We start from the raw sequence: 13,903 nt of genomic DNA, 5'->3' as shown, positions 1-13,903 counted from the left end.
AAGGCTGAATCTCAAATGCAGCCAAAACCAAATCTTAGTGTTGTTGCTATGAAGAGTGCGCCACCTGCTGGCAGCCAGACTTCACCTCAGAAAAACAATGATAGTTTTCAGTTTCATGATTTATGGGGAAAATGATTGGCAGGTGGCAAGTCTCATCAAAATACACAAATGTATGCGATTTTAAAATAAAGGTTTTTAAATGTTATGATTTTAGTGTGCAATCCATAAGCACACACTCACAAACGAAGTCTACGTTTAGCAGAGATGAACTTCAAATATAATTTTTTTTTTTTTTTTACAGAAAGTTAGTAAGAAACCTCGTTAGGCTCACAGGACACTCTCTCGTTCCTCAGCAGCGTCGGTGGCGGGACCGGTGGACCTCTTCCGGTGGCCTCCACGCAGGTTCTGGTTGGGCAGCGTGGTGGTTTCGCTGCTGGATCCTGGTCGTATAATGATGGAGGGGCAGTCGCTGGAGTCGGGCGTCTCCTGCTGGGTGCTGTTGTTGATGTTGTTGTTGAGCGCAGTGTTGTCGGGTGAGCAATTGAGGTTGCTCACAGCTGACGTGGGCCAGCTCTCCTCAGGGCTACTGCTGTCAGATGGAGCGTCGGAGCAGATGGACATCCGGGCCACGGCCTCATCCTGAAGGTTACTCAGCTTGTGTGGTAAGACTCGCTTCTTAACCGGACTCTCAAGAACCAGCTCGATCAGATGGGCCTCCTCTTCTTTCTTCTCACCGGACTTCTCCTCCTTCTCCTGAGCTGCTTCGCTCTCCTCGTCTTGCAGCGAGTGGTCGGATGAGCTCCTGCTGGACCTCACTCCAGAATCGGATGATTTCTTGTCCAGCATGATGTCTGAGATGAAGCTCTTCCCTTTAGCTAAGAGGCTTAGATCTGGTTCAGATGCCCAGGGTTCTTCTCTCAGCAGCGGGGTGGCGTCTGTCTCCTCCTCACCTGAATCTTCTTCATCGCTCGGTATGCTGTGGTAAGACGGTCCCTGTCCTTTGGTTTTGCGTCTGGGTGGGATTTTAGCGGCGGACCCATGTTCTGACTTCTCATCCTCCTCTGTAATGGGATCTAGAAGAGCACCGTCTGGGACGGAGGAGAAGTCCACTATAGTGTCTGCAGGTTTGGAGCTCTTTTTGACGAAGGGTTTGCGCCCGTCTTGCTCACCTTCCTTAGTCTTCTCCTCAGAGCTGGCTGTGAGCAAGGCTTGAGCGGGACTCTCTCGTCCAGCAGCAGAAATCTCCAGCTGGGACATGTGAGAGATGTATTCCTGGTAAGCATTGCGATACTCAGCTTGCTGCTTGTCGGTCAGCTTGCAGATGTCGTTGGATGATTCCTGAGAGTTCAGACTGGATATGCTTGGCGTCCGGTGAGTGTTGGCCTAAAGGAGAAGATCAGGTCAATTAATTGAGACAGTAGCATGAGAGAGAACATGTTAGGTGATGTGGTAGCAAACACACAAAGCATTTCAAGCAAGAGTTTATCCAAACCCTCCAGCAGCAGTAACTGGTTGACACGCCAACATAGTAGGTGATGATAGGTTGTTCAATGAACGAGTTTTCAAGTAGGATTCCAAGCAAATGGAAATTTTGCTTGAGGGCAAAAGATTTTCCAGTGCAGATTTTGCGTCGAGTTCAGTTGGTCCTGTGAATTTGCTGCATTGACCAACAGAAAGCTGTTTGATTGAAAATGATTTTTGTGTGACCTGTGCTTCATAAATTGCTACACTATTGGCAAGTGGACGCAGTTGTAGCTACTACTGCTACACCAAATCATGTCAGAGGATTGTTTGTTGGGGATTCTGTAAAAAAATGCAGGGTCTTAAACACCCCAGTCTACAGGAAGTGCTAATCAACAGTAAGTTATTTTGGTCCCACTTTATATTAGGTGGCCTTAACTACTATGTACTTACATTTAAGTTAATCATTTGATACAATGCACTTATTGTGTACATCCATGTTTTTACATTGTACTTATATTTTAAAAAATACCTGCATGTAATTATATCTGTAATAATTTCTGTAATTACATTTATAATTACACTGTTGACCCATCCCTTACACTTTAAATCACTCTTAAACCTACCCATACCACCAAACCAGTTCCTAACTTTACTCGTATCCCACCTCAATAGCAGCAAAAGTGTTTTGCAATACAATATGAACAAAATAAGTACATTGTACTTATTTCTTGATGTAAGTACATAGTAGTTAAGACCACTTAATATAAAGTGGGACTGTTAACTCACTCCTCCTCCCTGCGATCATATTTTAAGTTTGATTCATTGTTCAAAATGGAGAGGAGAGAGTTGACTGATAGCATTATTTACTTATTAATTAAAAATATCTGTAGATATCATGCTAACTTTATCAGGAATTTGTCTGACCACAATAAACATGCAGTGAAAATCAGCCCTAGTCCATTTGATTTAGTTTCACAAGTTCTTGATTCAATTTGATCTAATTTTGATTCATTGCAGTGTATTTCAGGTCTTCAGGCTGATTCAAACAGATTCAAATTTTTGAACTATTCATTAAAAGCAGCAGTTCATTAGAGTATTTTTTTTTTGTGAATCAGCCTACAAAGATCACATTGTATGTTTGTTTTTGCATGCAGCCCATGAGGTCAACTAAACAGAAAGATTATTTCATGGTACACAGTCTTATTTCAACGCAATTCAATTCACAAAAAAAAACGATCTAGGGATTTAAAGAAATAATCAATTTAACACTTCCTTTTTGCTTCCAGATGTTCAAACTTAGCATGTTTATTCAAGAATGTATTCATTCGAGACGATCATATGGCTTCAGAAGACTTATATAGGAAGTTATATAGAGTTCCAGAAACACGACAGTGAGTTTGAGGCAACTATCCCCCTTCAGTTGTGTTCCATATTCATCTATGAATTTTAGAAGGCTAACATCTCAAATGGAACACTCTTTTACTACATAGAACCATTCACATTTGAGTGCTCCATTTATGGGAAATGTTCTGTCGCAGATAGCTTTTGCACATTTAGCCCCTCCCTTTCCTGTACGTCCACACTCCGTCTTTTCTTTTGAATCATTCGGCTACTCATAATATACTACACCTCACTGCATTTTTCAGTGTGAACACACTACTTAGGCAACAAAATTGTGTAAAAATAGCACAAAGGTATGTGAAATGAGACCCACCAAAAGTCTGTTCACCACCAACTTTCATGATGCTAATCTAAACCATTATGAGCTCTTGCTTGTGTTGCAACACCTTGCCAGGTGTTAACAGATGAGTGCAGAAATAGCTATCTCTGTGTGATAGAGAGCTAGCGTGTGTGTGTGTGTGTGTGTGTGGTCAGCTCTTCATTTCCTCTGCCCATCCAGGTCAGAAAACACTTCGTTTGTCACCCAGTAAACCACATGCTATTTTCATGCTGATGAGAGACTACTAAAAAGGAGAAGCTGCCTCTAAAGCAACAAAATACAACGGTCAAGAAAAGGTTTGGTTAAAAAGGCACAATAACAACAAAAAAGTGGCATGTTTTCTTTGTCTCCACGCATGCATATGTTTGTGTTCGCTTCTATGTATATAATTACACCGTTTTGTCATGGTGTGCACCAGTGTTTATCTATAGGCTGTACTTCAGTGCTGAATGTGTTTGTGTGCACAGCAGTACCACGCACCAGCCAGTGGGCATTGTGTTGTCTGGCGGGCTCCTCCAGCCCCACACCACTGAGCTCTTCAAAGCTTAGGTTGAGGCTGTACGTGAAGTTTTCTGGGTTGATGGCCATGTCTTGTGGCGCTTCAGAGGGTCTGTGGGGTTCGAGTTGAGTCAACACGCTGCTGCCCTGCTCGCTGCACGCTCCAGATTCATCACGCAGCAGCTGGTTCTCCACATGACGCTGCTCTAGAACCTCCAGCACAAATACAGCAATGTTTAAATGCATTCAACAGCAACAGTGAATTTTATTCATTATAGTGGCAAAGAGTTGAATGAGCAAACTGACTCTAAACTGACAGACTGAAACTGTATTCTTTTTTTTTTTGTTAACAACTGTTTATTGAATTTTCTTATGGGAATAGTAACATACGACAAAAAGCAACTGTGCAAATTTAGAACCCACCCCAACCCTGGTAGACTTTTAAAAAAAAAATTATATATATATATATAATTTTTTTTTTAAAAGTCTACCAGGGTTGGGGTGGGTTCTAAATTTGCACAGTTGCTTTTTGAAATTAAATAAAAATATGTATATAAAAAACAAAATAGTAATAATAAAAATAAATGAATTAATAATAATAGATAAATAAATAAATAGCAATAAAATAATTTTTTACAAAGATTTTAGAAAAGCTGACACAACATTAAAAGCTGAATGTTGTATTCCTGTATTCTTAACTTCTAAAACGCAAATAGTATTAAAACTATTCAGAAAAAGATACACTACCATTTAAAGGTTTGGGGCTGGTAATTTTAAATGGTTTGAAATAAGTGCTCACCTAGGCTGTATTCATTTGTTCGAAAATGCAGTAAAAACTAATATTGTGAAATAGTTTATTATTCTAACATTTTAAAATGTAATTTATTCATGTGATGGAAAAGCTGAATTTTCAGCATCCATTACTTCCGTTTTTAGTGTCACATGATCCCTCAGAGATCATTCTAATATATTGATTTGGTGTTCAAGAAACATTTCTTATAATTATCAATGTTGAAACAGTTGTGCTGATTAATATTATTGTGGAAATTGTGATACATTTTTAAAAAATCAATAGAACAGCATTTATTTGAATTATAAATATTTTATAACATTATAAAATGTACTTACCGCCACTTCTGAATTTAATGCATCCCTGCTGAATAAAAGTATTAATTAAAAAAAAAAATAAAAATTTAAAAAAGGGCTTACTGACTCCAAACTTTTCAACTATAGTCTTTGCAATATTATTATAATATTACGAAATGAATGGAATAAGTATGTCTAAATACTTGGGTGTCAATGATCGTCTTCAGGACCATTTCCAAGTCAGCAGTCTTCCTCATTATTGTGGTTTCAAAGAACAAGAGATACCCGGGATTTATACTGTAGGGCTGGTCATTTAATGAAACGCAAATGTAAATATTTTAATATTTTGAGATACTGGATTTTTGACTTTCATGAGCTGTAAGCTCTAATCATCAAAATTAAAACAAAAAAACTTTTGAAATGTTTTACTTTACATGTAATGAATGTAGAATATATGAACGTTTCACTTTTTGAAATGTTACCAAAAAAAAAAAAAAACTTTCACGATATTCTAATTTTTTTAGATGCACCTGTATGAAGAGTTCAGATGCAAAAACCTCTAAGTGCCATATGAAATTAGCATTTTTATCAGGCACCTAATTTATGTTCAGTTATTTCAATTTAATTGCATAGAAAAGGACATATACACTGCCATTTTATCGAGATATTTAATTTTAGTTCAGATCAAATAAAATAGCAATAAACAAATAAATACAAAACAATACAATAGAAATAACAGACATTCATATCCAGTAAGGATTCCATTTTTCTGAAGACCCCTGAATTAGCCGAAACCAGTGTTTTTACCAAAGTTCACACCAGACATGTTCGATTCAGCTGGGATTAAAACAGAAAAGAAAATGTTTGTGAAACACGAATCTAACCTGACCTCCTCAGAGAAAACAAGACTTTTAATTTTAAGCAACGTAGATACCAGACCAATAATTAAATAAATAAAAATGTCACGTTTCACTGTGGCATATATGTGAAGCTTCTGAGGCACACCAGTATCACAACTAGCCCCCGAGTCGTTCCATTTGGACTTGTTTCCAGCCCAAAGAATGCTACTTTCTTGTAAACGTCAAGCTATTCAGATCTTCAAGTGGACACTGAGCTCCCACTGACAATAACCCTCCTTCATCCAGAAAGCAGCCATCTTGGACCAGATGGCTGCCTGCTTGCTGGCAATACAACATTCGTTTGTATAAGCGCAAATGGAAATTTGATCAACACAGCTACATGTGTTCCTTATTTCAACCCGATCCAGCCTTCTTCACTACAGAGAAATTAGCTGTGTGCTAAACATTACAAACCACAAACAGAAAGATGACCATTATCTGATCTGAACGTGTAGGAAAGAACAGAAGATCACACATCAGCTGATGTCTTACCATGGACCTGAAGAGATGCCAGTCTCCAAAGTTCATGTTCATTTCCTTCTTGAGCTCATCAAGGTTGCATTGAGACAGAACCCGGCCGTTCACGTTGGCCTACATTTAGGATGACAGAATTTGACATGAGAACATTATGTCATTCAACTAGCTAACAAATTTGAGATCAATTTCATCTCGGCAGTATGTCAAAGGTTGAAAACAAAGTTCACAATTGAGATTGTGAAGTATGCAGGCAGATGCGGCACAGCTGGCAGGTTGACTAATGCATGTCTAATGAAGACATCAGAAATGTCATTGCTTCCTTCAGATGTTGTCCAATGGAAAGAAAGGCCTCATTGTGAAACCTCTGTATGCACCACATGGAGCTGATAAAACTGCTCTTTTCCAATGGATGAACATGTATATACAGGGATGGACTCATTTACCACACCCCATGTCTCAGTCCTGTTTTTCACTTTTTGTGTAGAAATTGGTGTATTTCCATGAAAAAAATAGGTATAAGACTAAGAGAAGTTACTTTCAGAAGATAAAATATTACATCAGCTGCTTTATTTTCTATTCACTTTATATATTGTTGGCAGCTCTGTTACCAAAATATGTTCAAACACAGTTCAAAACCCATTGTTTGGTTTTTATCTTCTAGCAATAAACAACTGTAAAACATAAGAATGAAACAGAAAACGGTATAAAAAAAAAAAGAAAAGATAAAGAAATTAGAAATTACTTTGCTAGTTTGTGCCAGATTTTGATTTGTAGTTAGTTTGGCATCAACAAGATTTTTTTTATTCATTTTTTTTTTTTTTAAGAAACTAATGCTTTTATTTTGCAAGGATGTTTTAAATTGATCAAATATGGCAGCAAACACTTTAACATTATTACAAAAAAAAAGTATTCTAAAAAAACGTATCACAAAAATATTAAGCAGCACATCCTTTGTCAGCATCGGTAATAATAATAATGTATGTTGAGTGGCAAATCTGAATATTACACTAATCTGAAGGATCAATCAATTATTTTAAACGGTTTTATTTTTAATTATTAAAAATAAACTGTTTTATAATTAATTATTTTATTTTAAACTGTAAACTTTACTATATTTTGATCAAATAAATGCAGACTTCAATTTTTTTTTTTTACTTTTTTCTATACATTAAAGTAAAAACATATTTGTTATAATTTTCTTACAATAATTTAGGTAACCACGCTGAAGGCTGAGCTTGACAAATACTACAATTTGTTGTAAACAATGAGAAAATGATATAATAATCTTATTTCCTTGGTATTATCATTTTAGTGTCATATAAGGATAAAAAATACAATAACAAAGCTGACAGATAAAATAACATTTTTGCTAGTTCAATTAGTAAAATTATTTAAATTAATAAATTAATAGTTACAAATTTGTGTTACTGTAGTGAATTGAATATCATTTCAACAGATTGTTAAAATTGTATTATGATTATATTATGATTTAATTCCTAATTTAGGGGGGAGGGGATATAGATATCAGATATGCTTAAAATGAGCTACTTACAGTTGAGGTTAAACGTTTACATCCCCTTTCAGAATCTGCAAAAATGTTAATTATTTAACCAAAATAAGAGGGATCATATAAAATGCATGTTATTGTTTATTTAGTACTGACCTGAATAAGATATTTCACATAAAAAAATGTTTACATATAGTCCACAAGAGAAAATAATAGATGAATTTATAAAAATTACCCCGTTCCAAAGTTTATCCCCGTTAAAAAATACATCCCTTCGATTCTTAATTCTGTGTTGTTACCTGAATGATCCACGGCTGTGTGTGTGTGTGTTTTTTTTGTTTAGTGATAGTTGTTCACGAGTCCATTGCTTGTCCTTAACAGTAAAACTGCCTGCTGTTCTTCAGAAAAATCCTTCAGGTCCCACAAATTCTTTGGTTTTCCAGCATTTTTGTGTATTTGAACACTTTCCAATAATGAGTGTATGATTTTGAGATCCATCTTTTCACACTGAGAACAACTGAGGGATTCATATGCAACTATTACAGAAGGTTCAAACGCTCACTGATGCTCAAGAAGGAAAAACCATGCATTAAGAGCCTTTTATAAAGAGAAAACTTTTGAACAGAATGGAGATGTGTACATTTTTTTTTTTTTTTCATTTAGTACTGCCCTTCAGAGGCTACAGAAGATAGTTACATCATGTTTCCTAGAAGACAAAATAAGTTAAATTTACCCTGATCTTCAAATTCACAGCACATTATTAAGAATAGTAACTCGCAGTAAACTTTTGAACGGGGTCATTTTTATAAATTAATCTATTATTTTCTCTTGTGGACTACATGTAAACATCTTTTATGTGAAATATCTTATTCAGGTCAGTACTAAAGAAACAATAACATGCCTTTTGTATGAACCCTCTTATGTTGGTAAAATAATTAACATTTTGCAGATTCTGAAAGGGGATGTAAACTTTTGACCTCAACTGTATTAGCTACTTCATATGTTATATTTGTTAGATAATATTTTTTCAAACATATTTCACAGTTGTCATAAAAACCCATTAGATTTGCACCTCAAATGCTTTAAAGAAGCAATAGGACAACAACGTGTACTGTGAAAGCGAACAGTAAAATCACATGCCAAACCTTTAAATGGACTGCATGCTTTTCAATGGAACTTCCAGGACACTTCTCCAGAACATACCTTTTTGATTGTGCCGATATACTGCTCTCCTCTTATGTTGGTAAAATAATTAACATTTTGCAGATTCTGAAAGGGGATGTAAACTTTTGACCTCAACTGTATTAGCTACTTCATATGTTATATTTGTTAGATAATATTTTTTCAAACATATTTCACAGTTGTCATAAAAACCCATTAGATTTGCACCTCAAATGCTTTAAAGAAGCAATAGGACAACAACGTGTACTGTGAAAGCGAACAGTAAAATCACATGCCAAACCTTTAAATGGACTGCATGCTTTTCAATGGAACTTCCAGAACACTTCTCCAGAACATACCTTTTTGATTGTGCCGATATACTGCTCCAGCATGCTGGAGTCCAGGCCCTGGATCTGTCTGAGCTTCTCACATACGCCATCAATGCTCAGAGAACTGAGGAGGACCTGAGATCCACTAGAAACCACAGAACCAGAGCCCTACACACATACAGTAACGAGTTACTCATTCCATCAGTTCATAATGCATTCTGGAATAGCAAGGCATGAGGCACTGTCAAAGCCATGCAAGGCAAAAGCAGTACAACTCAAGAAAAAGCAAGGCAGTAATTCAATGTCATTACAGAATAAGGAACTTTGAGCAGTTATGGGTGAAGGAACAATACATGATACATGATGGAAATGTCTATCTGTTGAAGTCATGTATGGGAGCTATCATTACAAAATTTGCGGAGAGTAAAATGCATGTTTAATGTAAAATGCTAATGTGTAGGTGTCAAGTGTAGACAGCCACAACATCTTTAAATTGGTCTGGATTGTCAGTGGTGACCCAGTTTGTTTTGCTGTAATGGTTGATCTTTGTCATGTGCACTGATCTCATTAGACCCTTCTAGTATGACGTACACTCTTAAAAATAAAAGCTTCCAAAAAAGTTGGGTTTTGCAGTAATTCCACAGAAGAGCCATTTTGGTTTGGCCTTTCAGTGAACAGTTCTTAAAGGATCCATTTTCAATTAGTGTGAAGAACATTTTAATAATCTAAAGAACCTTTTTGTACTGTAAAGAACCTTTTGTGGAATGAAAAGGTTCCATTGATGGTAAATGTTCAATGTGGAACCAGTGATGCCAATAAAGAACCTTTATTTTTAAGAGTGTTCCACAACAAGTTATTTATAGTGGAAATAAGGTCTTTCTTTCTTTCTTTCATGTTCTTCACCCTAATGTTCTATTAAGAACAGTTCACTGAAAGGTTCTTTGCAGAACACAAAATGGTTCTTCTATGGCATCGCTGCGAAAACCACTTTTTGGAACCTTTATTTTGGTTCTTTATGGAATCATAGATGCCTTTTTTTTTAATTGTGCTCAGCCCACTTTAATAATACTATAATGTAATGCAACAATCATATATTAATAATATAATTGGAAATTAGTTATTATATTAGTTTACTTCTCATGAAGTTGCTCACTTTAATAATTTGAGGCCATAGTTAATTTAATAAATGACTCAGCATTAACATTATACAAGCACGTTGGTAACACTTTATTTTAAGGACTAATTCTCACTATTAACTAGTTGCTTATTAGCATGCATATTACTAGCATATTGGCTGTTAATTTCTTTTTCTGCATGACCATATTTTAGATCCCTTATCCTACCCCATACCTAAACTTAACAACTACTTTACCAACAGTTATCGTTTATTGCAGTTAATAGTTAATACTGAGAATTGGTCTCCAAAATTAAGTGTGACCAGTGTGTTCTTCATATGATGATGACTGGGCATTTTATCTATATCTAGGTCAGTCTGCTTGGGAAACAACTACTGTGATAAGCAGTCAAAAAATATAAAATATGTCCATGATTCTTTGTTCAAAAATGAGTGGTGTGGATTCTCAGCCAAGCTTGACACCAGTTGTTTTCACCTAAAATATTTGTAAGTCCTATTCATCAGCAGCAGGCATGTTTAATAAGAAAAAATACAAGAAATAAAAGTAAATTAGTGCCTTGAGAGCGAATTGGATGAAACTGCAAAAAACTGAAAAAGAATCAGCCAACCAGGAGACTATAGTCACGGCTAATATTCCCCAGTTCTCTAAAAACTCATTTGCATTCAGATTCAAACAAGAGGCCATCAAAATTAAACTTGAAACACTGGTCTGAATATATATAATGGAGAATAAAGTTGACAAATTTTAGTTTAACAACACCTTACATTTCAATCTGTTCCTCACATTAAATTATCATATGGCTTCAGAGGACTTAAAATATAGTGCACAGGTTGCAGGGAAGTTGTTATTGTCCTTTCTGGAGCTGGACAGCCTGTGATGTTTGGTTGTACACATACTTTTGGCCACAGTGTATCTGAACAGAAATTTCACAATGACAGAACTGGCTGTTCATTTTGTTCTGGCTTTAAATGAAACAAGCCAAAATGAGCAGAAGCCCTGAAAATAACACAGTTAATATGAGAAAATTGAAGGGTTTAAATGTTTGTACCTGCTTCATTCTGAAGGGCTGCGATTTTATCTGGGATCGAGAAAAGGAGAGAGGACGAGAGGAAAGGAGGGATTAGGTCACATGCTTCAATCAGCAATCAATCAAATGTACACACAATAACATTATCTATCACAGATGCTTGTCTCATAGCATCCAACCTGCATGGATTTCACAGTAATGATTTTAACAAGCCAATCGAACAGAGAACTTCAGATGCGGTGAATCAAAAGAACAACATTTTAGAGAAAGGATGGACTAGCAAGGAGTTTCGAACAGAAAAGATACATAAAAGGAGAATAGGAGAAACTGAGAGGACTTTTCAGGACTCCATGCCGAGAGGAAGTTGTTTAATTCCAAAATGGGCGAGTGTTCGAGCCGGGCGATAAAGAGTGTAATTAGCGTGAGGGGCGAGGGAGGATGAAACAGCCGTGTTCGCTGAATGAAGCGGCTCGCTGTGCTGATAAGAGCGGCCTCATTCAGCGCGCCGTCCCAGCACTGCTGATGCTAATCCAGCCAGCCTCAGATAGCAGCAGCCTTTCACACCACGCAGAACAAAGCAGCGATGGGGGGACAGACCAGAGAGCGGATCAAATGACTGAGGCATGAAAGAGCAAAACAACAGGGCTGAAGGAAGGAGGGCAGAAAATGAGGAGAGAAACTTGACTCAAGCAATGACAATGGGGAAGAAGGACAGAGGTGCAGGAAAGGAGAATATGCTGGAGGAGCTGAGAGATGTGTAAATAGATGGTTTTAGGGATGATAAGTCAGTGAGCATCAGTAATGGTCTAATCTGACATAATTATGATTTCAATTTCAGTATCAGATATTTGGCCATTTTAGAGATTAGTGGCATCAGAAGATAGCTGTGGCCAGTTTGGCAACAGAAACATCATTCCAACAGCCCACAGACTAAGGATATTGCACATTTTCCATTTTGTATGGAAGTTTGTATTGAATTAAATTGATATATTGTTTAAAATAAATGTTCATTTGATTCAGAAATTTAGTTTGGAGTCATTAAAATTACACTATTGTTCAAAAGTTGGGGTGGTAAGATTTTTTTTTGTTTTTGAATGAAAGAAGCATAAGCATATACTTATGCTATAAATGACTGTATTTATCTGATCAGAAATGCAGTAAAAAAAGAAATATTGTGAAATATAATTTCCCCTTTCAGTTTTAATGCATTTCAAATGTAGTTTATTCCTGTGATAGCAAAGCTGAAATTTCAGCAGCTGTTACTCCAGTCTTCAGTCACATGATCCTTCAGAAATCATTCTAATATACTGATTTGGTGATCAAGAAACATTTCTTATCATTGTCAATGTTGACAAGCAGTTGTGCTGCTTAATATTTTTGTGTAAAATATTTTTGTTTTTTCAGGATTCTTTGATGAACAGAAAAGATGATGAACAGATTTTGAAAAGCCGTGAGATTTAAAATTCCATTTAAATCTAGAAAGAAAAAAAATAAATTATATATATACAGTATATATATATATATTATATTTTGATATGCTCCTCAATGAGATGCACCACCTGACTTTTTTACTAATTGATTTTGTTGAAACATTCAATACACTTAAAGGGATAGTTCACCCAAAAATGAAAAATCTGTCATTAATTACTCACCCTCATGTCGTTCCAAACCCGTAAGACCTTAGTTCATCTTCGGAACACAAATTAAGATATTTTTGATGAAAACTGAGAGCTTTCTGACCCTCCATAGACAGCAACACAACTGACACATTCAAGGTCCAGAAAGGTAGTAAGGACATCGTTAAAATAGTTCATGTGACATCAGTGGTGCAAGCATAATTTTATAAAGCTACGAGAATACTGTTTGTGCGCAAAGAAAACAAAAATAACGACTTAATTCAACAATTTCTTGTCTTTCAAAAAAAAAAACAATTTCAATGTGTCATGGTACTGTCTTGAATGGCTGCAGAGACTGACACGGAAGTTAAGATTAAATTACGGTTGAACCACTGATGTCACATGGACTATTTTAATGATGTCCTTACTTTAACGATGTCCTTAGGGTTAAATGTCACTTCCGGGGTTCTTTTGTCACTTCCTGTTTGTTGCTGCCGTGTGATTTGAGTTTGAGCTCCGTCAAGTTAATTCTTTGTCATCTAATTTTTTTTATCTTAAAATCAATTTAATACACCATCATTTTCGTTTCTATAACGTGTGAATATATCCTTGATCGTATTCTACAACAAAAACAATCAGAGCGCTTTGTTATCACTAGTTCCATTTTTGACTTCCCGAATCCGCTATTAGCATATAGCCCGCTAGCATCGCCAGCGTGGTTGCCGCTAATCTCGCTTACATTACTAATACACTATTCACTGTTACTTGCTTTAATGGCGGATGTGTGTCTACCTTTGAGTGCAGGTGAGGACACGTTCGAGCTGCATTCGGTGCAGCTCAAGCTGGAGGCCGTGGAGAAGCAGATCCGTGACCTGGTGGTGAAGCAGACCCAGCTGAGAGAGCGGAGAGCCGCGCTGGAAACATTCTAGGCTGACGCTCACAAGTCCGAGGTAAGTATACAGCGCGCTGTTAACTCTCCCACC

At 36.5% G+C, this 13,903-nt stretch overlaps 1 protein-coding gene across 8 annotated transcripts in view; it reads right to left on the bottom strand.

The window, feature by feature from the left end:
• Positions 1-285: 285 nt before the first annotated feature.
• kidins220a (kinase D-interacting substrate 220a) overlaps positions 286-13,903 on the bottom strand; it is a 58,510-nt gene continuing 44,892 nt past the window's right edge. For 6 of the 8 annotated variants that reach the window (XM_016248874.1, XM_016248876.1, XM_016248877.1 and 3 more), the window contains 5 exons: positions 11,326-11,355; positions 9,172-9,309; positions 6,160-6,258; positions 3,665-3,895; positions 286-1,383 (listed from right to left, as the gene is read on the bottom strand). In XM_016248874.1, the coding sequence (XP_016104360.1) occupies positions 328-1,383; positions 3,665-3,895; positions 6,160-6,258; positions 9,172-9,309; positions 11,326-11,355 (1,554 nt within the window). In that variant the 3' untranslated portion in view covers positions 286-327. The remainder of the gene's footprint in view (positions 1,384-3,664; positions 3,896-6,159; positions 6,259-9,171; positions 9,310-11,325; positions 11,356-13,903) is intronic. The other 2 variants (XM_016248878.1, XM_016248879.1) reach the window with 1 other exon arrangement.

This window comes from Sinocyclocheilus grahami, unplaced genomic scaffold (assembly GCF_001515645.1).
Source record: "Sinocyclocheilus grahami isolate Dianchi unplaced genomic scaffold, SAMN03320097.WGS_v1.1 scaffold896.1, whole genome shotgun sequence".
Taxonomy (NCBI): domain Eukaryota; kingdom Metazoa; phylum Chordata; class Actinopteri; order Cypriniformes; family Cyprinidae; genus Sinocyclocheilus; species Sinocyclocheilus grahami.
This window is presented reverse-complemented; position numbering and strand designations above follow the sequence as displayed.